A 26,851-nucleotide genomic window follows, 5' to 3' on the forward strand; every position below is an offset into this window, starting at 1 on the left:
TCAGGGTGTATTATAAAGAATTAAAAATCAAGGAACTTTATGCTAAGACTATATAATACACTAATAAGGCCGCATCAAGATTATTGTGTTCTGTCTTTGTCACCAAGACACACAGCAGCACTTAAAGGTGTTCAGAAAACAACCAAGAGCATCCTAAGACACAAGGGCATGTTGTACTCTAACAGACTCAGAGAATTAAACCTTTTTAGTCTTAAGCCGATGGGACTGCATGAATCCAGGTCTTTACAATTTTCAAAGGCATTGATAAAGTAGATCCAACTGAATTCCTTCAACTTAAGTGTGACTCACTTACTCGATCAATCAATCAACATTTATTTATATAGCACATATTCATACAAAAAAATGTAGCTCAAAGTGCTTTACAAAATGAATAGAAAAATAGAAGACACAATAAAAAATAAACATAAGTCAACATTAATTAACATAGAATAAGTAAGGTCCGATGGCCAGGGTGGACAGAAAAACAAAAAAAACTCCAAAAGCTGGAGAAAAAAAAAAAAATCTGTAGGGGTTCCAGACCACGAGACCGCCCAGTCCCCTCTGGGCAATCTACCTAACATAAGTCAAACAGTCCTCTTTGTATTTAGGGTTTTCATGGAAGGACTTGATGATGATGGTCACGTAGACTTCTGGCTTTCAGTCCATCAATGTTGGTGCATCATGATGCTTTGAGTAAAGCCAGGAAGCACCTGTTTATGGAAAGAGCTGGGAGAATCTGGAACAAACTACCGAGACACATAGTTAAAGAAGAAACATTGGATGAGATATTGGACAGCTTAGGTAAACAAACAAGCTTGACAGACTGAATGGTCTTCTCTCATTCATCAAATTTCTTAAGATTGTAGGTTCTCATGAAACTACTTGGCACCCAACTGGACCCTTGTTGTGGATTTACCTGGGGCTACTTTGTGAGACAAATCCAGAGCAATAAAGACCACACAAATTCAGAACCCAGGATCAGGGGGAAATGCAATGTGTAGAGTTGTGTAGCACTTTCATCATGGGAAAGATGCTATTTAAATAAAACACATCGTTATTATTTTTGAATTATTATTTTTATTTTTCAGCCTTCTTTACAAGCTCTATCTTCTTCCTTGTCAGTGAAGTAACTTTCCACTTCTCAAGAGTGAGCTTCTGTTGCAAAGGGATACTATTTTGGAATTGTTCCACACATTCTGTCGTTTGCTAGGTACACTGAAGGGTTGATCCTGTTTAAGATTTTTGAACATTTTGCACTCAAATTTTAATTTCTATTTACTCTAAAAACTGTGTTTATCTTCAAAAAGATGTTGCTTTCATTTGTAATAATTCTACAAATTATGACATTATATGATCATTTTTTTTATTTAAGGTATTTATTTTCATATTTTTCTGATAAGCATATATGTCATATCCATGCTATAATCTTCTATTTCATTATTTGGCTAATTTACCTGCTCCTAGTTTTATATATATTGAATTTTTTCTTATATTTGCTTATATATGTTTATTTGATTTTTATCCTTTTTGCATCACTGTAAGACTATTTCATTTGTTTTCATTCATTCAGTTTGTATATCTTGAACTTTTTTTTTCACTCATTTGTTTTCTTAATGCACATTTTAAGGTGGTAGTTGTCCTATGTTTCCTGTTTCTTTTGTGTATGTTTCTTGAATATATAAATTTGATTTATTTACTATCCTGCTTATACTTGTCATTACTAGTCAGTTTTCATTATAAGCATGTCTTTGATTGCCCTAATAGTTTGCTTTGATACACATTGCTCCACATGTCCCCATCATCAAATTGATATTACACTTGACCCCACTGTTTCTTCTTGCAGGCAACAACCATTCAAGACGACTCCATGCTGCATCTTTAATTTTCCGAAGCCACATTCAACAGTATTGGGTTATGGCTGTCTATTAACATTTTCATTATGTTTGTTTTTCTATTTATATTTTGCATTTTTTTGTGTTATATATATATATTTGTAAATGTGTACTGTATTCACAACTTGTCTATTAGAAATACCCAATATCAGTAATTAGAATAATTCCTATTTAATGCCCAGAGATATTCTGAGTTATGATTCAAGCTTTCTCAGTTTCTGTTCAGAAAGGTAAAGTCATATGCATACATTGATAAAGTCAGAATAAATTATTTCTGTTTTCTTCTTTCATCAAGCAGAACTACAATTTTTAATTGCATCTTTTAATGATAAACCTCTAACAAATCTTGTTAGTTTAGTAAATAATCTTTTTGGAAGCTGTGGAATAAAATCTGTTCATTTCAAACATTATGACATAGAGTTGTGAGCCTAATACAATATTGTTGCCTGTGCTTATAAGCTTTGAAGAATGCCAAAGCTGCTTGGAATTTTAATAATGTACTTGCCAAACCACAGTTCTGATATTATATTTTAATTATTCTTTAGGCACTTTGTTTATTTGTCTTTTAATTTTTCCAAACACACTTTTTATAGTAGATTAAGTCATTTTGATCTGCATCACACAGTCGGTCAGAGGGGATTGTAGTTTGCAGCTCATGGCTTAGCTGCCAGGACATTATTATTCCTTTTACTGAATTTAGTTAACCTCAGAGTAACTCCTTATTTTTTGTATCCTCACTGTAATGCTGACCTAGATGAATTAGTTAAATGCATTCCTTTCACTTGGCGTCTCCTCCCTGTTTAGTTTCTGCCTTTTGCTCGGAGATCTGTATTATCTGTTCTGATAATAGGCAGTTGGATAACTCCGTTATTACAGTATTGCTGTAAACATGAAAATATTTTATTGAATACAATCCCCTGTACTGAAGTTGTCTTTTGGGATTTACTATTGACATGTTATTAGCTTTGAGAGTATTTATAAGGTCTTCCTAAATGACAACATTTTATTGTACGTCATTTGTGTATTACAGTCTCAACACAATTACTGTCGGAAGTGTGATGAGGGCGATGAACCAAGGTGTCCTCACGCCACAATTGTCTATGTTTCTATGCGTGGATTGGATTAGCTGTTTGTGATTTTTTTTTCTGCTGACTACTGATATTTCACCTCTACAGGTAACAATAAAAAGGAATACAACTTAGACATCGCAAAAGTAAAGAGGCGTCCGAGACCAGATCAAACATATGTTTAAAGAGGATTTGTCGAAGTGAGAAAGGTTTAAACAGCAGGAAAAAAGAAAGTCCTTTGTTAGTTGATCTTTGACCGGCGCGGACCCCCGCTGCGATCACTCTGCCCTGCGTTTTGTTTGTACAGGTAATCTGACTGGACAGAGGAGCGAGCGCGTGGGATCGCGCATTGGAAAGCAAAATCATTTAGCCGACCGGCCGCTATAGTTTCTTCACAGAGTCGCACCCATTCTGTACTCCTTAACCCGACATCACCATCATGAATAACCCTAAGATCACTCGACTGACCAGCGCTCTCCTTCTCATCATATCCGCCGTAACTAACACCTTGGAAGGCACTCCACAAGACTTAATCACGCAGGGTTTTCTCCAACGTATCTTCACTTTCTTCGGTCAGAATGGAAGTTTGTCCACCGAGAATCTCGAGGAGCTGCTGGATCGAGTTGGAGCTTCGAAGTTACCGGACAGCTCTGAAGCAGCACAGGATCTGCAGCATGATTCACAGGTAGTGGCAATTTAAACTGTCAGCCGGATCGTGAGTTCTGGCATTTCTCCTCATACTTATTTACGGTATATCTTGAAGAAATGGTCTGTAAAAGGTTCTGAAACAAGAATATGTCATTTTGTTTAGGACATTAGTTTAAATTTATTTTTACTAAGACTAAAATATAGCAAAAAAAGTCGTTATATTATTCAGTTATTTATTATGCTAACTTGTCTAAAAGCAGCTCTTTACTTATTTGTTGGTAAGATATTCGTCACATGTTCAAAAAAGGCAAATGTTTAGCTGTATTCACGATAGATAGATAGATAGATAGATAGATAGATAGATAGATAGATAGATAGATAGATAGATAGATAGATAGATAGATAGATAGATAGAGAACTTTATTTGTCCCAAGGAAAAATTTAGCATGTGTGTGAATAAACTCTGCAATGGCCCGGTGCCACATCCTGAGATGGATGTGTTGTATGGTGCGTGCATTAATGTGCTGTATCAGTGCATGAACCAAACCTCTGTAAGCATATTTCAAGATAGTGAATATGTTTCCATGCACTTTATTAACCTGGTAATCACAGAACCCTGGTTTCTAAAATACCATGTGAACCCTTATTCCAGTTAAAGAGATCAATTTAAGACACATAGATATCTCTGTGAGTAATTTGATTATTTGGCCATGCAAACCCTTAACTGGGTTACTGTTAAGAATTTTGTAGTCTGTGCATACTCCAAGTAAACAACAAACAAATCTGGTAAATCAATTCAATTATTACTTCTAGAAGAGTCAACACTAATATGACTAAAATTGTGGGAAATTTTTTTTTTTATCATTAATCCCAATTCTGATCTGATAAATTTACAATCAAAAAAGAAAAATTATTCTCTACTGTAAGGCGATTGACAACTGTTAATTTGATTAAATAGGTTAATCCATAAATACACTTCACACACTTACAAATATTTTAGTTTGGCAAGACTTTTGTAATTTACTCCGGCTCCCCATGACCCTACAATTGGATTAGACTGGTTCAGTAAATGAATGTGTACAAAAGTAACAGTAATAATTAAAATGATTTAAAATTGGATATGAGCGAACATCTTAAGTCCCAAATTAGTACTTGTATAAAGCAAAAGCATTTGCGCCAAATGACGATCAGTGCCAGCATAATGTATATTTTTTTTCAAGGTAGGTTCTGACTTCTCACAACTCCATTGTCCAAAAAGGTGGGTCTTTAAATGAATGGATAAATACTGTAGGTAATTTTATTAACTCCATTGACTACTTTAAATTTAACCAAGTGAACTTTTACTTTAACACTAGAATCCCCGAAGCCTACAAAAAAAAGTCGTAATCCTAGGCCAAGTTAAATTCCTTTGCACCTCTTCATCAGCGTCATTGTTTTGTAAATGCGTCGATCAGCACAAGTAGCAAGCAACCTGCTCTCCCATCCCCCCCACTAATGCCTGATTTTTATCAGCACATTTAGATGACAAAAGACGCTGGTGGAGAGCTGTGAACAATTTTAAGAAGCGATTTAAGGTGGGACGGAATTACAAGTTTTTTCGTAGGCTCTGGTAATTCTAGTGTTAAGTCTCTTTATCTGGGTGTGAGGTGCCTGGAGTTTTATAGGGAAAATAAAATATTGTTATTTGGAATACATGCATTTCATGTGTGTTCTGTGTCTACAACGATCTGGGTAAATGCTGGATGACAGGAAATATGAGGCAAGAAATGTTGAACACATAACTAAATCTTTTTCATGTTGATTAAATTTATAAAATGTTGAAGTGATATGTATAATGTGTGAAGATTGAAGTTCAAATATCAAATACTTTCACAAAAAGAATAACAAAGCAAGTACACCTTTAGGCTGTGGCATTTAATGCTCAATTGGTACTAAAGGGGCCCAATGTGTTCCAAAAAATATCTCCCACACCATTATACCACCAGCAGCAGCCTGAACCTTTGATACAAAGCAGGATGGATCCATGCTTTCATGTTGTTGACATCAATTTCTGACCCATCCATCTGAATGTTGCAGCATAAATTAAGATTCATCTGACCTGGCAACATTTTTTCCAATCTTCTGTTGTTCGATTTTGGTGAACACATGCAAATTGTAGCCTCAGTTCCCTGTTCTTAGCTGACAGGAGTGGCACTCAGTGTGGTCTCCTGCTGCTGTGCCCTATCTACTTCAAGGTTCAACAGGTTGTGCACTCAGAGATGTTTTTCTCCATACGTCCATTGTAATGAGTGGTTATTTGAGTTACTGTTGCCTTTCTATCAGCTTTAACCAGTCTGGCCATTCTCCTCTGACCCCAAGTATCAACAAAGCATTTTTGCCCAGAAGAACTGCTTTTCACTGGATATTTTCCCTCTATTTGTACCATACTCTGTAGACCCAAGCGATGGTTGTGTGTGAAAATCCTGTTAGGTCAGCAGTTTCTGAAATACTCAGTCCAGCCCATCTGGCACAAACAACCATGCCACATTCACTTAAATCACTTAAAGTCACTTAAATCTTGTTTCTTTCCCATTCTGATGCTTGCTATGAACTTCAGCAGGTCATCCTGACAATGTCTACATGCCTAAATTTATTGAGTTGCTGCCGTGTGATTGGCTGATAGATATCTGTGTTAACAAGCACTTGAACAGGGGTACCTAATAAAGTGGCTGGAGAGCGTATCTAAAAGTTTCTACTAGATTTTGTGCAAGTTCACATTTTACCTTTGACACAATTTCAGCAATGCAATTGTGATCCATGAGTACAGTGTCTTTGAGTAAGTTCTCCTTTTTTCAATAAAAAAAGTAGTGATTTTCTTTTCTTTGTTTTTCTTTGCTAAAATACTGAACAAGTTCCAGGCAGCTGTGGGGTTAGTTGTGTTTGATTAACAAGGACTCAGGATCTAGCATTTTGGGCAAAATAAAATGTGAAAAAAATAAAATAAAATAAAGTGTTGATGCTTCCACGATGTTCTGTAAATATCAGGCTTTTGAGGGATAGCACACTTACTGTTGATATTAAATTATAGTTCTCTAAGGAGTCAAAGAAAGATAACATTCTATTGGCACTATATTATTATAAAAGTGTGACCTCGGGGTTTATTCAGGTCAGGAGTATCAGAATGGTAAACAACATCTAATCTAAAGTTTATTAGTAACCTGGTCACCACAAGGTCACACTCAGAATACTCTTTATATCCTACTGGGATGTGTTTTGGAAAAGGATATTTCTTTAAAAACAGGACATGCTTGTTTATTGAAAGAGCTGAACACACCTGAAGAGGTGTGCCTCTGGAGTTACTTTATTAGTGGCTCATATCAAATGTAGAATTCATTTAATGTGTACATGCAATTGTTGTTTACAGGGGTGGCAAAGGATGCATGGGTTAGCATTGTTTCCTTCCATAGTCCAGAGACCCTATACTGGACAAGTTAAGAAAATAAATATATAGGTGGGTTGTGTGAACTATAAACTATACAGGGGCTTCATTCATGCTTTGCACTGCATAGCCTTTTGCCTTGAATCCACTCATATTAATGTTTTTGCTGGAATCTACTTTGCAAAATTAATTAAAATGGTTCCACTAAAATTCAAAGAAAAACAAAATCATAGTTGTAGACATTCCTTATTTTTAAACGAAACACAATCAATAAATCATTTATATATTGTTACAAGAACATAGTTAGTTGGTCAGACAGCCATCTACCCATTCGTATATTATCTATATAAAGCTGTAGAGCAATTTGGAGATTGAAAGCGCTGAAGAGTACTGTGGTAGAAATGTTCAGATGTTAGTATAAGACCTATACTGAAAAATCCCAGGGAAATAAATGCAAACTAGAAAGTATAGTGAACTGGGAGCAAAAGGTATAGCATCTCCATGATAAGATATGTCAGCACACATCACAAGTGGTAGAATCTCGCTTTTCAGGCATACAGAAGGTTACCTCAACAGACAAAGCCAACAGTTTCCACTGTGTACGTTTTAGGGGTTAAAAGAACAGTCAGCAGAACTTTGTTAATTTACCAACAAGTTTTAATAGCATGGCTGGAGAAATTTACCAAGCTGTATCAGGATGTGCTGTACAATGTTAGCACGATCTCCTAACAACTACCTGTTTGTCAAAAGCAGTTAAGAATCCTGTCATTTCAGAAAAGTTGAACATGCCTAGTGGCTACTTTGATTCAAATAGTTTTGACAACTAAAACACTAATTTAATTTATGCTTCTTATGGTTGCATAGAGTTTGATTTGCTGAAGTATATATAAATAAAATACAAGTATAAATTCACAGTATAAGTACAACTTTAATTATTATTATACAGCAATTAGCATACTGCTGTCCTACTTAGTAACTCTGCTGGTTTAAGAGTAAACTACTAATTTAACAATATACCTAGGATTTGGAGGATATGGAGGTAAAGCCTGATTTACCTTATCAATCCCTCTCTTTTGCAAAATGTCATCTAATCAAGTGTTGAAGGTCTCCAGATTATTACTGTCCACCACCATACGTGATCATTTATTCCATATACTGTAGCTATGAATCTCTGTGTAAAGAGACATTTTCAGACATTTGTAGGACATTTAATCTTAACCAGCTTTCCTCCATGTTCTATCTGAAGAAGTCATTTTGAAGTATGAGCTGGCATCCACCATACCAGTTCTCTTCCTATCTGTGAACGTTTTCACCATATTGCCTCTTAAACTGTGTTTTCTTATATTCAAAAGATTCACAAACTTTTAATCTTTCCTCTTAGTTATTACCCCGTTGTTCTGAAATGAGTCCAGTACCTCTTCACTGTACTTTCTCTAGTGTTCTTACATCCTGTTTGTGATACAAAGAACTTACATACACATGAAAGCTGATGCCTCCCTCGTTTTTTTTAATAGTTTAGGAATAACCTCCTTTGATTTTTGCTCAGTGCATTGCTTCTATTTGTTTTTTATTTTCTTCTGTGTTTAAATCTTGACAGTCGCGAGTTCTCTACAACTCCAAAGTTCTTCCCATGTAGCGTACTTACTTTCAAGTTCTTGACGCACATTTTGGATTCATATCTAACAATGTGCAATGTGCAGTAATTTACATTTACTTACATTAAATATTATATGCCACATTATCTCCTCAAGTGTGAATTATGTCCAGGGCCATTTGTATGTTGCTGCTGACTTAATAGTACCCGACCAGTCTACCTGATTTAGTCTTACTAGCAGTTTGATCAGCTTGTTAGTTCGATTTTTATCATGAAAATTTATAGAAATTAAGAAGTGCAGTGGATCAAGCCTAATTAAAAAAAAAACTCTTCTCACCTTGACGTTCCGCTTTTGTGTTTGAGCTAAATTGTACGCTTCTAGCAAATGTGCTTTCAACTCCTACTTCTTATAGTTTAGCCATTAAATAGACCTTGACTTAGCACATGTAAACTGTTGGTGTGGGACCTCAGATGGCATATTTAAAACCTTTCATTTTAGTCTGAGACAGAAGCGTGAATAGGTAAATTGTGTCTGTGATATATATTGTATGCAAACTGCATCTAATTTACCTTTGAAGAATTTCTTTTCGGAATTGGGAAAAATGTGGATACCTTCCCTGAGAAAGTTTGTACAAAGTCAACAGATGTGCACATTAAATTTGGAGAAAAGCAGAGGACTGTACTCTACTTAAAATAATATTGACCTTTGGTAAACACAGGACACTGTTTAGTCAAAATTTATATGACAAAAATCAAAAACTACATTGCTATTGTAAAACATTTAAAGTTTAGCTTAAAAATATTAAGAAAATAAAGCAGGTGAAGAGCTGAAATTAAAATGAGAGCAAGAATGAAGGAAAAAAGAGCAAAAAAGCAAAAATAAATATATAAATCTAATAATAGTAGCAGGGAGTGAACACAAAGTGTTTTCCTGCCAACACTGCAAATATACATTCCATCCCGGACACAGGAGTACTTTGTTAAACGCAAGCTTTTGTACTTTTCATTTGTGAATGATTCATGTGAAGATTGATAACCATGAGGGGGGAAATAACAGAAGGTTTAGTAATCCATCCATCCATCCATTATCCAACCCGCTATATCCTAACTACAGGGTCACAGGGGTCTGCTGGGGTCAATCCCAGCCAACACAGGGCGTAAGGCAGGGAACAAACCCCGGGCAGGGTGCCAGCCAACTGCAGGGCACACACACACACCAGGGACAATTTAGAGAATTTAGAGAATTCACCTAACCTGCATGTTATTGGACTGTGAGAGGAAACCGGAGTACCCGGAGGAAACCCACGCAGACATGGGGAGAGCATGCAAACTCCACGCAGGGCGGACCCGGGAAGCGAACCCAGGTCTCCTAACTGCGAGGCAGCAGCACTACCTACTGTGCCACCGTGCCGCCCATTTTGTAATTCAGTAATCATTTTTTAGCAGAATAATTTTTCTTGTGAAACATGATACTTATTCATGTCTAGTTTAATAATATAGATTGTTTCACTCCAGTGTTTCCATTTAATACATACCTGATTAAGTTTACATTCGGGGAGACATGAGTAGTACTGTTGTGGACTTTTGCTTTATAAGGATACTTAATAAATCAACAGTATGACTGTGACTGCTGTTTTCACCTCAGCTGCAATACTAATATAACTCCAAAATATGACTTAGGTTGAACTATTTCCGAAATAAAACATCTTTAACAGTCAAGTGTATTTGAAAAGTTTACCAGGATGGGCTTTATTAAGATTGTTGATGATCCCAAAAATAGAGTCCCTTAAGAAATCGTGCTTATATCTTTGCTTTTCCTGATTTTTAGAAAAAAACAAATAAATACTTTAGTAACAGCAAAATCAATTAAGACAAATACCGTCAAACATCAAACATAGGAAAGTGTCTAAAAGTTTACAGTGGCCGACTGCAAGGTGCTCCATGCAACACTTTTAATTTGAACTGGAAAACTACACTCAACTTTAAACTAGGAACATTCACTTTGAGAATACCGTTAGTTTACAAAAAGCTCACATGATTATAAGATGTATAATTGTTTTTTTTTATCAATTTATAAGTTTAAAATACAATTAGTGGCTATTTTAACATACCTATAAATGTAAATCTTGCTCTTTTTTCCTTTATTCTTGGTCTCATTTTGATTTCAGCTCTTCACCTGCTTTATTTTTTTAATATTTTTTGAGCTAGACTTTTAAGGTTTTACAATAGCAATGTAGTTTTTGATTTTATAGAGCGGAGTGGTAGCTCTGAGGCTAAAGATCTGTGCTGGTATCCAGAAGGTTGCCGGTCTGAATCCCCGTCACTGCCAAAAGAGATCCTACTCTGCTGGGCCCTTGGGCAAGACCACCATTCCATCACAGAGATTAACTATACACACATCTACACAGACACAGGACCAATTTAGAGTCACCAACTAACTTGATACATGTCTTTAGCATTTTGTGAGGAAGATCACAGTACCCATAGGAAAATTCAAACAGACTGTTGAGAGAACATTAAAATTCCATACAGACAAACACTATGAGCAGAAATTTGAATTTGGATCAATTTGAACATAGAATGCTTGATTCATAAAGTAGAAATGTCCTTCCATATCTTATTTAAGAAAAGTTTTTTATTGTGTATTAAATTGTATTGATCCAGTAACAAGTCACAGAGAGACAGTCCCTATCCCTGCTGTACAATGTGCAAGGTGAGAAGCAATACTGCAGATGAATTTAGTACACTGTAGAGCACTCTCAAGTGCATATCCACACTTTCTCATAATGGTTCAGTTTAAGGTCATCAGTCAGTATAACACACACCCTTAGAATATTTGAGTAAAACCAGAAGACCGAAAGGAAAACTCCTACAGACACAAGAAGAATGTGTATGCACCACACAGGCAATACAAAAAAGAAAACTGGAGGAAACAAAAAACACAAATATTGTTGACATGAATTTGAGCTTCTAAGGTGTCCATATTTGAGGTTATACACCAGGAATGACGTTCATCAGCTGAATCAGGTTCCATGTTCAGCCCAGTGACAGGTTACAGTCTTCACTTCTGCTTTTCTGAGGGAGTGCTGCAGGTAGAATTCAAAAGGCATTTCTTTTCAAGCTAGCCAACTCTGGGAAGACTGACCCTGTTCTATTCTACTCTGTTCAAGCAGAGATGAGTCCCTGTCTGCCTTTTCAATTAGCCAGTACCTTTTCAGGTCAATTTTAGGTACTTCTTTGGTAGAAAGGTGAGGTCTTGGTAATTCACCTTTCTTTTAAGTACCTGTAAGGGAAGCTTGCTTGTGTCTGTGAAGTGTCATGATCCCGGTTTAACAGACTGTTGCTGTTTGATTAGCCTCTTGCCATGAAGGTGAGGTTTAGTGGAGAAGTGTTTAAAAGGTTGAAGTGAAGAAGCCTTGTATTAAAAAAAAAGAGTATGATTGTACCGGCTTTGTCGTGTGATGGGTGTGGGAACACACTGTACCAGTGCATGCTCCCCAGCCTGACCTGACCTGACCTGATTGTACAAGTGCACCTATGACTTTACCTTTCAAAACCCCCAATAGTATGTTCAGACTAGAAGGGCTTTCTGGTAGTTTTATTTGCTTTGAAAGCTTAATAATGAGTGCTCCATGAGGAGTGTTTCACTTGCATTCCACTTGTAGTTAAGGACAAACATCCTACGGAAATAAGCCTCAGTTTACTCATACTTTTCTACATGTTACATTCACTAACTTAATCTTTCTATTTATATTGTTTATACTGTGTTCTTCTTATGTATGTATTTTATTTTACATAATTGTATATAACTGCGGTGGGCTGGCACCGTGCCCGGGGTTTGTTTCCTGCCTTGCGCCCTGTGTTGGCTGGGATTGGCTACAGCAGACCCCCATGAAAAAGTTAGGATATAGTGGGTTGGATACTGGATGGATGGATAATTGTATATAAGTTATTTACGTTTGTGTTTTGGAATATGTGTGTTCATGTATGTTTAATGCTTTTGTTTTTCTTTTCAAAAACTTTTTTTCTGACTTTTATTTCATACTGTTACCTTTTATTCTGTGTAAAGCACTTTGGTCAACTTCTAGTTGTTTTAAATGTCCTATATAAATTTATAAAACTAAACCAAATACAATATGAAATATATCATACAGATTACAGTAAAAACTTTTACAATAAACATTAATTTGACTAAAACAGTCTTAAAATAAATGTTTTGTTGACATTTAAAATGACTATAATAATAAGCATGCTTATTATGATTAATTATACAGTAAATATAAGACATAACTAACAGAGTAAACATATCATTTGATGTAAAGATCAAAAAATTTACCTATTTAGTCTTATGATTTGTTACATATTAACCAAGTGGTTTTTTTTTGGTTAAAATGCAATTGTGACAGAATCCTGTGCAAAAGGCAAACATCCTAAAGGTAAACATCAGCAGTCATAATGGCAACATAATAGCAACAAGAACAGTAAGTACAGTGTACAGTATTTCCTTGTATAGATTGGTTTTATATTACCTTTGTTTTTGAAAAGAGACTTTAGAAGACTATTATAAAATTCAGTCATTAAGCAAAACATTAAAAAATAGTAATTCATTACATTTATATAGCGCTTTACTCACAGATCAGTGCCCTGCAGTGAAATCGCAGAGCAATGCTACTGTTTTGAAGAAGAGGGAGAATAACCATCACAGAACAGGAAACAATGACAGAAGGAAAGGTGGTCAAAAGGCACCAAAAAGGCACAGCTTATCTCACATTGATATGTGATACATAATAACGAGTGTGTGCTGCTGAGAGTGCACAATGAATGATTTAACTGGACAAGATTTACTGCTCTACTGCTGTAAGCCCCCTGATGTCTTTAGCTGTTGCACAGAACATTTCTGAAATAAAGATGGCAGAGGGAGAAGTCAGACTGTTAGAATATAACAAGTGCTACCCCTGAAAATCTAAACAAAATTGGTCCACTGGGAGCTGAATTGTTTCATGCGGAGAAACAGACAGGCAGAAATGACTATTGCAGTAGGTGCTTTTCGCATAATATGTGAACATAATATGTAAAATAATCATTACAGTCAAAGAAACCCAACACACATTTTGTCTTTTGTAGTAATGCATAACACTAATTAAAGAAAGCAAACTGAAAAGGATTTAGGGGTTGACATCATCCACCAGGTAATGTGCAAAGCAACTATAATGGTAAATACAATTTTAGGCCACAATATAAATCAATTCAATTGAAATAAAACATGTTATATTCACACTAATATATGTGTGCTACAGTGAAAAACATTTCTTTATCTGTTTATAGCTGTGTGCTTGGATTGTTAAACTGAATAAAGTACTCTGAGTTAAACAGTATGTCTCTTAATTGCACATATTGCTAAAAATAAGGTGAAAGTGCTCTCTAAACAAAGACCACTGCAAGGATGGTGATCTATTTATTTTTTCATTGGGGACCCCAGGAATGCACCCAGCCTTGGATCAACTCACACCACTCACACACAGGGACATGGAAACAAATTAAACCATAATCAACACCATTCCACCGGTAATCAACATGAATATATTAATTAAAACAATAGTAGGAATAATCAAGTACACAACAAACAAAACAATCCTTACTTCAGTCCCCTGCCAACAATCACACATATAACAATATAACAAAACTCGTAAACAACAACACACACCATAAACACAAAGTCCAATGCACTGTCCATATAAAATGGCAACTGATGATGTGGAAATGATGCAGATGAGATAATCCAGAGAACAGCTCATAAGTAAATTTAAACAGTCCTACCAATATTTCTGATGCATTGAGGGGTAATGAGATTGGGAGCGCTTCCTCCTAATGAAATGAGAGAAAGATGAAAGAATGGAAACCAGTCCAACACAGTACTCACATAACAGTCAGACACATAGCACTCCATATATCCATACAGGTTCAGTGATCCAGGAAAAAGCATAATCCAAAGACAGATAATACAGGCGGCAAAACAGAACACAAACTCCAGACTTTTTTTCCTACAGACTAGCCAACTTCCCTTTTCAAAGTTCCCGCTGGCCGATCTTATTCCCAGCAGCCCCTACGCTCTCTCTTCAACTTATCACCAAGTTGACCTACTAAAACACCAAGGTTGAATTCTAGAATGCTACCAAAAAAAACCCCAGAAAAAACATATACCTCCTTTTATTTATGATGTTACGATGTACAGTAACAAAACGAGGCTGTTGAGTACGCATTATACTTTTCAATATCCTTCACCCACAATGACTCAGTACTGGGCAAAGCATGTCCAGAAAATGAATGTAATGTATAGATTCCTTTAACATGTTGTAACCAAAAATATTAGATTTTATATCCCAAAGATCTTGAAGCAGATTTGATGATTTGATGGATAGATGGTTTTTTAAACTGGTGGAATGGTGATTTTTTTTTTTCTGTGAAGAAAGCACAATGCCAGTCAGGTAACAGGAAAGTGTGGGACCCATCCTGGTGTCCTAGATGCTTGGCAATGAAAACTAACTTTGTAAAATTGAACATTACTGAACTGGCAGGGAAAAGCCAGAACTCATGTAGGAGTTTAAAAATGTTTGCTAATCACAGTCTCACTCACCTTTGCACATAGCATTATTAGCCCTGGAACCAGACTTCTTAATCAAAGATAAAGCCTTTCCTACTCTGCAGTTGGCAGAGAGAGAGACCGAGAAGGTTTTGGAGATACTTACTGTATAATCCACAGATGAGGTATCAGCTGCAGCTAGTTCTGGTTGATAAGGTCACCTCAATTTGCACACATGCAATAAACAGCTATTCCGAGTATTCATGCCTTTTTAGAGACTTTGGATTTGGTGCTACTGACCATAGTTTTAAAGTAAGACTTTAATATTTACAACATAATAATGGAACTACATGGATAGGAGTGATTGGATGGAAAGGCTGGTGTTATATTAATATTGATGCTGATTTTTTTGCAGATTTATGTTTTAGGCATGGATAGTCTGTAAGGAACATATTATTGAAATATAAAGTTTCTCATACATATATCAGGTACTGTACTAGTCAATGATCAGCTTTCCATCCATCCATCCATCCTCTTCCGCTTATCCGAGGTCGGGTCGCTGGGGTAGCAGCTTGAGCAGAGAAGCCCAGACTTCCCTCTCCCCGGCCACTTCTTCCAGCTCTTCCGGGAGAATCTCAAGGTGTTCCCAGGCCACCCGGGAGACATAGTCCCTCCAGCGTGTCCTGGGTCTTTCCCGGTGCCTCCTCCCGGTTGGACGTGCCCGGAACACCTCACCAGGGAGGCGTCCAGGAGGCATCCTGATCAGATGCCTGAGCCACCTCATCTGACTCCTCTCGATGCGGAGGAGCAGCGGCTCTACTCTGAGCCCCTCCCGGATGACTGAGCTCCTCACCCTATCCTTAAGGGAAAGCCCAGACACCCTGCGGAGGAAACTCATTTCAGCCGCTTGTATTCGCGATCTCCTTCTTTCGGTCACTACCCATAGCTCATGACCATAGGTGAGGGTAGGAACGTAGATCGACTGGTAAATTGAGAGCTTTTCCTTACAGCTCAGCTCTTTTTTCACCACGACAGACCGATGCAGAGCCCGCATCACTGCGGATGCCGCACCGATCCGCCTGTCAATCTCACGATCCATTCTTCCCTCACTCGTGAACAAGACCCCGAGATACTTAAACTCCTCCACTTGGGGAAGGATCTCCCCCCCAACCCTGAGAGGGCACTCCACCCTTTTCCATCTAAGGACCATGGTCTCGGATTTGGAGGTGCTGGACAGTTCTACAACATTCAGAGCCTTAAGGAACTCCGGGTGTATCTCATCCACCTCCGGGGTCCTGCCACCAAGGAGTTTTTTGACCACCTCGGTGACTTCAGTCCCAGAGATCTGAGAGCCCACCTCAGAGTCCCCAGGCTCTGCTTCCTCATTGGAAGGCATGTTAGTGGGATTGAGGAGGTCTTCGAAGTATTCCCCCCACCGACCCACAATGTCCCGAGTCGAGGCCAGCAGCGCACCATCCCCACCATATACAGTGTTGACACTGTACTGCTTCCCCTTCCTGAGACGCCGGACGGTGGACCAGAATCTCCTCGAAGCCGTCCGAAAGTCGTTCTCCATGGCCTCTCCAAACTCCTCCCATGCCCGAGTTTTTGCCTCAGCAACAACTGAAGCCGCATTCGGTACCTATCAGCTGCCTCCAGAGACCCACAGGACAAAAAGGTCCTATAGGACTCCTTCTTCAGCTTGACGGCATCCCTCACCGCCGGTGTCCACCAACGGGTTTGGGGATTGCTGCCGCGACAGGCACCGACCACCTTACGGCCACAGCTCCGGTCAGCCGCCTCAACAATAGAGGCAACGGAACATGGCCCATTCGGACTCAATGTCCCCCACCTCCCTCGGGACGTGGTCGAAGTTCTGCCGAAGGTGGAAGTTGAAGCTACTTCTGACAGGGGACTCTGCCAGCCGTTCCCAGCAGACCATCACAACACGTTTGGGCCTACCAGGTCTGACCGGCATCTTCCCCCACCATCGAAGCCAACTCACCACCAGGTGGTGATCAGTTGACAGCTTCGTCCCTCTCTTCACCCGAGTGTCCAAGACATATGGCCGCAAGTCCAACAACACAACCTCAAAGTCGATCATCGAACTGAGGCCTAGGGTGTCCTGGTGCCAAGTGCACATATGAACACCCTTATGCTTGAACATGGTGTTCGTTATGGACAATCCGTGGCAAGCACAGAAGTCCAATAACAAAACACGGCTCGGGTTCAGATCGGGGGGGCCATTCCTCCCAATCACGCCCTTCCAGGTCTCACTGTCATTGCCCACGTGGGCATTAAAGTCTCCCAGCAAAACGAGGGAATCCCCAGAAGGTATGCCCTCTAGCACCCCCTCCAGAGACTCCAAAAAGGGTGGACACTCCAAACTGCTGTTCGGCGCATACGCACAAACAACAGTCAGGACCCTTCCCCCCACCTGAAGGCGGAGGGAGGCCACCCTCTCGTTCACCGGGGTAAACCCCAACGCACAGGCTCCAAGTCAGGGGGCAATAAGTATGCCCACACCTGCTCAGCGTCTCTCACCGGGGGCAACTCCAGAGTGGTAGAGAGTCCAGCCCCTCTCAAGGAGATTGGTTCCAGAGTCCAAGCTGTGCTTCGAGGTGAGTCCGACTATATCTAGCCGGAACCTTAAACCTCGCGCACTAGCTCAGGCTCCTTCCCCTTCAGAGAGGTGACATTCAACGTCCCAAGAGCCAGCTTCTGTAGCCGAGGATCAGACCGCCAAGGTCCCCGCCTCCGGCCACCACCCAACTCACACTGCACCCGAACTCCTTGGCCCCTCCCATAGGTGGTGAGCCCATGGGAAGATGATCAGCTTTATAGTTGTGAAATCTGATATAAGGCTACATATTCAAGACACTTGGGTAAAGAGAGATGCTGAACTGTCAAGTGTTCACCATGTGGTGGTGAGCTGGCACTGGTGAACTGAGCACCTGTTGGTTAGATCTAGAAGACTGAAACGGCTAGTAACAGTATGCCGTGAAAGACTAGTGACACTAAGGAATGGTTTGGGATGAGCTTAACTCTCACCTCTAGAAAAGCCTCTACATCATGGGAAAGGTAAGAGACATCAAATCTGAATTTAGGCATTGTTCAAGATCTCAACAGTAAATACATGCTCAAAATGTAATTGGTGTCTGCCATGGTGGCAACCCTAAGACCTCATGGTAGGCAGTACCTGTTATAGAAACTGTGTCATGGAAGAAATAAGCTTTCTGTAGCAACGTTAGGGTTTGCGGCTCTAGGTTTGACTGAGAGATACCTGGTAGCCCAAAAATGACAGTAGTTGCAGCAATGGCAAAAGTAACTTATTTTCATATGACATTGAAAAAGTCCTGACAAACCATTCAACCAATTAGCAAGGGTAGGTAAGGTGTTAACCAGGCTTTTATCATCAAAGGAGGTAAAATCTTGAATTTAACTGGGGATATCATTGAGAGGTGAATGGAGTACTTTTAGGAACACCGAAACCCAGGGAATGTGCCCTACTTAGAGAAGACTTTGCTAAAAGTATAAGAATCTCAGTGCTAATCTTGTGTTAATAAAAATCTCTGTACATAAGAACATAGGAAATTTGACAAATGAAAGAGGACCTTTCAGTCTATCTAGCTGTCCCAATATGTCATCCAGATACTTCTTAAAGATTTTCAAAGTTTCTGTTTCAACTACATGTCTCAGTAGTGTATTCCAGATTCTGACAACTCATTGAGCAAAGAAGTGTTTCATGGCTTCAGTCCTAAATGATCTTTCCCTTAATTTCCACTGATGTCCTTGAGTATTTGATTCACTTTTAAGTTGAAAGAATTCATCTGGATTTACTTTGTCAATGCTTTTGAGAATTTTGAAGACCTGGATTAGGTCCCCACACAGTCTCCATTGTGGTAATTGTAATGGCAAGGCCCCAGGAGTATGCAAGTTTTGACTATAAATGCTGAAAACAGTCGCCAAGTCACTGAGCACTCCTCAGTCTTCTTCCAAACATTTATACTAAGTTGCTTTAATGAAGACTCTGAGTGCTAAAACTCAGATCCAGGAGAAGTGTGTTTGGGTAGTGTTGATCAGCGAAAATTCAACAAAGTGTTTTTTACTCTGGGCTCCCAAGTAACATTGTTTCACTGGATATTTTCCTGAAAATTCTTTATGCAGCCAGCTTAGATTCATTTTTTTGTTCCCAGTGCCCCATGATGCTTTGCAAGGCAAGCAGACATCACAGAGCTGCAGCAGTCAATGTTGGATGGGCCAGTCCCCGGGTATATAACACTAATCCTAGCAGTAGGCAATAGGTTGGATCAACTGTTAACAGAATAAAATTCTTCTTCTGGTATGAATTTAAAAAGAAATGGTTTGCTGCTGTGTTAAAAATTAGCAAAAACATGTTTATACATTTAAGCTCAAAATACACATGCAGAAAGAAGATGTATATTCATGTCTTAAAGATAATGCCTTTATGTATGGACTTATACTGTATGTGACCTGTGTGTAATACTTTAGCCTACCCCTCTAACAGTATTACACAGAGTGCTGTACAGATGATGCAAACAGCAAGGAGTGAAGAATCCACGTGCATTAGTGTTGTGCTTATTTGATAGCAACATTAGTGAGTAAAGAAGTGTGTTTGGGTTAAAAAAGCTATACTTTGTGGTTTAAGAGCAGTGAGTATCTGATATGAACTCTGTGGGCACTAAGCTTCTTTGTATTTGTGCTTCTTGCTCATTTTGCCACTCTCTGTGTATTGTGAGATGAGCATGGAGTGAATAGTTTTAATTTTTATCCTTTTCAGTGGTTGCAGCACCGCCCATTGCTTTACTTGAGGTTGGTACAGGACACATTCATGCTGGCATGCACAATCACTAATTAATGATTGCCAGGTGACAGTGGCACAGCAATCACCGGACACCAGTTGAGGTTTATTTTGGAGAATTAAAAGGAAGCAGGGTTTATGGAGTAGGGGGCATCTGATCAGGATGCCTCCTGGACGCCTCCCTGGTGAGGTGTTCCGGGCACGTCCAACCGGGAGGAGGCCCCGGGGAAGACCCAGGACATGCTGGAGGGACTATGTCTCCTGGCTGGCCTGGGAACGCCTTGGGATTATCCCGGAAGACTAGAAGAAGTGGCCAGAGAGAGGGAAATCTGGGCCTCTCTGCTCAAGCTGCTACCCCCACGACCCGACCTCGGATAAGTAGAAGAGAATGGATGGATGGATGGATGGATGGAATGAAACTAAATGGAAAGCAAGCACTGATTTTGAAGAGGTAAATGATTAAGTTTATGGGGAGCAGGACAGAGGGCTAGAGGAACTCTCATTGACAGACAGACTGAAAGGCGGAGATGCATGGCAAGAAGGTGAGAGAGGCCATGGGAGCAGGTGGAAGTTGGGGTCCCGACGTGGCGGCATCTGGGAGAGGGCAATGTACTTTAGGAGTAGTGGTGAACAATGGAGGTGGCAGCTCTGGATCCAGAGCTACTGCCTGAGGTGGCGGATCAGAAGGATGCAGTGGGCTGTGTCCATGGCACACCTTTTGATCCTGACAAGGATGTAGAAAGAAGTAGAAGGAACATACATGGATTTTCTCCAGTCCTACAGCCCTTCCATTATGGTAGCCAGTCCAGGTAAGAACTCTGTCACTTTCCTGGTCAGGATGCCCATCTCTCCTCTAAGGCATTTATAATAGATATAGCTATACAGTATATTTTCTATGGCTTAGCTTCAAGCTACTCAACAATGACAAAGGAAAAAGCAATGCTGTACACATTGCTTAAAAAATGAAATTATTAAAATGTACATAAAGACTTGTCTCTTTTACAGAGATTTTTAAAATTATCTCTGCCAAGTGAACACGTTATCTAGCCTTTAATGATGAGGTGAAGGAATCAGTCTCTGAGGGGAATAATAAGTTAAACATTGACTTTTTCAGACTCAACAGGCCTTTGTGACACATTGCAAATTGTATGTTAGTTGCCTGTTGTATCAAGTAAGGCTTTAAGTAAATTTTGTCAATGAGAATTTGCTCTGATTTGCTCTGAAATGGTTTTATTTCAGGTGACTACCTGTTGAAGCTCATCGAGAGAATGCCAAGAGTGTGCAAAGCAGTAATCAGAGCAAAGGGTGGCTATTTTAAAGAAACTAGAATATAAAACATGTTTTCAGTTATTTCACCTTTTTTTGTTAAGTACATAACTCCACATGTGTTCATTCATAGTTTTGATGCCTTCAGTGAGAATCTACCAATGTAAATGGTCATGAAAATAAAGAAAACACATTGAATGAGGAGGAGTGTCCAAACTTTTGGCCTGTACTGTATGTGTATAGACGCCCAGGAGGAGGAGAGAAGGGCTTGTGCCTCCTCCAGACCGCGAGGGGGCGTCTGTCCTGGTTATACTGGGGACCACGGGTACAGGGCTTGGAAGCCCAGCCCTGTAGGGACCCATGGTCACCGCCAGGCGGCGCCCTGATGCCGGTTTACCCCGTGTGGTCTTTGGCCGGGGATGGAGCCCGGCCGGGACGCCTTGGAAGACCGGAGGAGGGCGTGTGCCTCCTCCAGACCGAGAGAGGGCGTCCGTCCTGGTTATGCAGGAGGCCTCGGGTAGGGGGCTTGGAAGCCCAGCCCTGTAGGGACCCGTGGCCACCGCCAGGCGGCGCCCCAGTGCCTATTGATCCGGGAGCCCGGCACTTCTGCCACACCAGGAAGTGCCGGGGTGAAGACGAAAGGGGATACATGGCCGGCTTCCGGGTGCGCAGCCGGCACTTCCGCCACACAGGGGTGTGGCCAGGACTAAGTGCCGGGAAGCAGCTAGAGCCCATCCGGATTCCCATAAAAGGGGCCGCCTCCCTCCAGTCATGGGTGGATGTTGGGAGGTACCAGGACTGAACTGGAAAGAGGGGACAGGAGGTGGCCAGGAAGGCACAAAGACTGTGGGCCCTGGACTTTGGGGAAATCGGTGCAAGAGGCACTGGGGATTGTGAGTGTGCACGTGATATTGACATTGTAAATAGTGTAAATAAACAGTGTGTGGGTGCAAAATATATTGTCCGTCTGTCTGTGTCAGGGCCAGCTTTCACAATATATATATATATATATATATATATATATATATATATATATTAGCTTAATGAGAAAATTCAAGAAAAAAATGACCAAAGCAAAAAGTAAAACCTTTAATCATTAATTTTTAAAATTTATTTATTTACTATTTTTTTTACTCAAATTCCACTTTAGGGTTAACATTTGCACATTGAAAATGCTACTAAGTTAGCTACTTAACCTTTGGTTATTATGTGTTCAGCTCCTTGTTAATTGGATACAAGGTGTGGAAAAGGGAAGCTATAAAGGGGTCAGTGTCTTAAAAAGCCAAAACAAAGTTATTCAGTTCCTGTGCACTTAAAGCTATGCTGGATTTAAAGACAAGAGTATAGCAAGCACTTTTCTTCTTTTGTTCTTTTAGCTTCTAAAATTGTTGACAGAAAGCAGGAACCACGTTTGATGTGGTGATTGATTGAGTTAAAAGTAGAGAGTACCATATCCTCCTCCAATTTTTTTGGGTATAACTGTACAAAAAATGCACCCTGCACTTGTGTGTGCATGTGTCTGTGTGTAAAGATTCCAGAGTCACTGTTCTGTTCTTGTCTGTTCCCTTGTAAAATGGGATGCAGCATGCAGCATTTCAACCTCATCTCACTCATGTAGTAAAAGCCATCCGCACTCAAACTCTGTGCAGGTAATGATAAATGCAGTTGTAGTAGGGGGTGAATAAGGACAAGATAGAAGCTACTCATTTGGTGAAGTCAGTAAATATGTAGAGTAAATAGCTGCAGTGACAGGCAGTGTCTTTGATATGAATTAATGTGTTGGAGTTTTGTTAAGGAATCTATTATGCAGTGGTAATTCATGGATTATGATTAAGTTTAATGTGGCATAATAATGTTTATTGCCTTTTTGTTTTGTTTCATTATTCCTAATCTTTCATTGTTATTAATTTAATAGTAAATAAGTAAGCAACACCCTTTTATGAAGCACTGTTCTTGTAATGCAGGAGTTCTCAGTTTTGGTCCTGGAAGGTTGCGCCAGCCAGAAGTCTTCTTTCCAACAAAGTTTTTAATAAGCAGCTAATCACCGCAGTTAATGAAAGTTGTTATTTAATTGATTGGCAGGTTAGCACTTTTATTGTTTTTCCTAATAATTTATATTTTCCTTTTCTGAGAAGATCAGCAAAATGTTTTTGTGTACTGGAATAGCTTTTGCTTTTTTCTTTCCAAATAAGCGCCGTGTGAGCTGTTGGTTTCTATTCCATTTGCTTCTCATTGTTAATTGACAGCTGGGTAAGAAATTAAGAAGTATTTAAAATTGTGTTCAGCTGTTTTAAGACTGAAAGAACAATTTAATGTTTTGAATTTTAAGCAAATGTACTATTGACAATCAACTTCAAATAAGTATATTGAATTAACAGCACTAATTCTGTATTAGACTCTGGCTGGAACAAAAACCACAACCACAAACAAAGCCTCGGAGGCCTTCATGAACTAAGACTGAGGACCCCAGTAATCTAAAAAGAATAAATCTGATACAATGTAGACAAACATGAAAGAGCTAGAGGAGGTCCTATGACATAATCAGCTGAAATTCAGTAGGAAACCTGAACCTGTAATACTGGGGACCCAAATAAACCAACACACACACACACACACACCATACACAGCACGTTCATAAGTGTACATACTAATCAATCATCAGGGTACATTTAAATACTTGTCACATGATTCCCGGGCAGTCTGCTATTACTGTTGAGCAGATTGCAGGATCAGTATACTATTGTATATAATCTCCTTTTTGGAAACTTGGTCATGATAACTTTCACGTGAAAAGTTTTGCCTTATTTACCCCCCTCATGCCACCCCCCACCCCAATTTGGTTTCCACATAATCCTTCATTGGACAAGTGCCCTGGTCTGTTGAAATTCTCCTTAATCCTTTAATACTTCATCTACAATTTAATCATTTCAGTTTTCTGACATTTTCTCATTCGTAATTTACTAAAGGAAAAGTGCTTTCAGTTTTTTGTTTGCATGGGGAGAACAGTTGGAAAAGAAAATGTCAAAGTAATGAATAAGTAAAGAAAAATGCACCTAATATTTCCTGTCACTGGTACTTGTGGGAGTTATTGCAGTTATTTGTACTTGCAGAAAAACATTTCTTTCTCAACTGCTGACTGCAATGTACATCTAGTGAGGCAAATCCCTTTGCTGTCATTCTTGCTTCATTTTGGTATTGCTTTGGGTCTTATGATTTAGAGGTTTATATGATTATTGTTACATTCACAGGGTACACTGGAATTCTTACTCACATGTGCTAATCAACATGTAACACATTGCTACTCTCTGACACCATGACTATTGAGTAAAGCAAGCTAACTTGAACCTTTTGTCTCCCAATCAAAATAGATGGGAGTTTCCCCCAAGCTTAGCAGCCTAGGATATCTAAACAGAAAATGTGCTCAGTTACCTTAAGTTAAGTTGTTTCCTAGGCATATATAAAATAACAGCAGCTAAAATGTATATGGATCATCTCTCAGTAGTTGATCCCTTTTGAAAGGCGCTACACGACGGCTGTGGTATAGAAATTACATTTTCTATGTGAACGTTCAAATTTGTGCCTCTGGTAATGTGCCTTACCGGCATTTAAAGAAAATTAGTTTTGTGTCTTCTGCAGTGTTAAGAGAGAAAGGCTTTGGTTTGGGATAAAAGGAAAAAAAGGTGTAAAGAAAGGAAAGTTGCCTTTTTCTTTTATATAGTATAGAGAGATGTGTTCGCTGACGTTATGATCGCCTTTTGGGGACAGTCGCGGTGGGTCTTGTGTAGACTGGTGAGGCGTCCCGCCATTAATCGGCTGTGATGGCACTGTCAGTCCTCCACTCGTGTGCGTGTTTTCATAATCCGAGGTGAGGACCTGATAATCGTATACGTGCAAAAGAAAGTGCGAATCGCCTTAATATTATTTTGCCGTGTGTAGAAAAGGGGTCCCATGTTTGCACTTGTCTGGGCTATAGCGCAGGGGGAGGATGAAAAAAAATTAAAAGTGCTCACTTTGACTTAAGGCAGAAGCGCAGTCAGCGTCTCAAAGGCCGGCACAGCTATGTGTGCGCTGGCTGCTCGACTTTTGCAGGGCAGCAGACTACAGTTTTTGCAGACACGTTCATGATATCAAAAGTCTCAGCGCTCTTTGGAGGTCATTCATATATTATATATATAGCAAAATACCCGCCTACGCAGCGGAGAAGTAGTGTGTTAAAGAAGTAATGAAAAGAAAAGGAAACATTTTAATAATAGCGTAACATGATTGACATTGTCATGAGTGTTGCTGTCATATATATGCCTGCCTAAATAAGTCACCCTCGCTTTGCTCTTACTTTATTTACCGTTCATTTAATCATGGCTAATGGCGGAAAAATTATAAAATGGAAGGAGGATGGCTTTACCAAAACAATTATTGATGGCGAATCGATTATTCATAAAGCTTGAATTGGTGATCTGTTTTCTGTGTTAACCTCATATTTTTTCATACTTCTTCTCAAACTAAGGTGGTGCGAGGGTAAAATGAATCGGGATGCGCTGATCAATGTAATCCGTGTACCAGGAAATCATGCATTGACAAAAGCTCCCCTTTGCTTGTAATGCAAAGTGTGATTAAATGCATTATTTTTAACGCGTTATGGAGCACATGCATCAAGCTTCTCAGCTGTGCTTGTGCTAAGAAAAGGAAAGATTTTAAAAATAACGTAACACGATTGTCAATGTAACCTTTTGTAAGTAGTGCCTGGAGGATTCAGTGTGTAGAAACTCTGGAGACAGCGTGTGTATTAACTTGTGGATTTTTCTGTGAGTATTTGGTGGCAGTGTGACAAAGTTGCTTCAGAAGACGGTGGCGCGGAGCTCAGCTCAGACCGAAATTAGATGAATGGGAGGGGAGATGATGATGTGACTTCCCCACCCGCCTTATCTGTCAATCCCCCACAAACACAGTCTCTCGGAATTTGCATAAGCACACCCCTTCACCTCCAATTTTAACTTAGTTACAAAGTGATCAAAACTCGTTTATATCCTCGTCCTCTCATTAAACTTGTATCCCGCATTACCTGTGGGCATGTGAAACGCCAGCGTAGCCTGTCTATGAACTTAATTTAAAGTTTAGGTTTACACCTTGCTTTCTTTCCGAGGTAGCAGCAGTCATGAATATGGTAGTATATGTCACTCGCTCGCTTCTTATTGTTTTTCGCTGTCTTCTCAATTATATAATGCATGTTTTCTTAAGCGCTTTTTGGAGGTCTTCCTGGTTTTCTACGCACTGCGTTGACAATCAGTTCACGTGATTACGTGGGAGGCGTGATGATGTCACACGAAACTCCGCCCACGTCATTCCAGCTCAACTCCATTACAGTTAATGGAGAAAAATACCTTCCAGTTATGACCATTAGGCGTAGAATTTCGAAATGAAACCTGCCCAACTTTTGTAAGTAAGCTGTAAGGAATGAGCCTGCCAAATTTCAGCCTTCTACCTACACGGGAAGTTGGAGAATTAGTGATGAGTCAGTGAGTGAGTCAGTGAGTGAGTGAGGGCTTTGCCTTTTATTAGTATAGATA

General features: G+C 39.5%; 1 protein-coding gene across 1 annotated transcript in view; it reads left to right on the plus strand.

Moving 5' to 3' along the window:
• The first annotated feature begins 2,945 nt into the window (after window positions 1-2,945).
• Window positions 2,946-26,851, plus strand: part of slc39a8 (solute carrier family 39 member 8) — a 73,447-nt gene continuing 49,541 nt past the window's right edge. Inside the window, exon 1 of the mRNA XM_039759181.1 lies at window positions 2,946-3,644. Within this exon, the coding sequence (XP_039615115.1) occupies window positions 3,399-3,644 (246 nt within the window). The 5' untranslated portion in view covers window positions 2,946-3,398. The remainder of the gene's footprint in view (window positions 3,645-26,851) is intronic.

Source organism: Polypterus senegalus, chromosome 7 (genome assembly GCF_016835505.1).
Source record: "Polypterus senegalus isolate Bchr_013 chromosome 7, ASM1683550v1, whole genome shotgun sequence".
Taxonomy (NCBI): Eukaryota; Metazoa; Chordata; class Cladistia; order Polypteriformes; family Polypteridae; genus Polypterus; species Polypterus senegalus.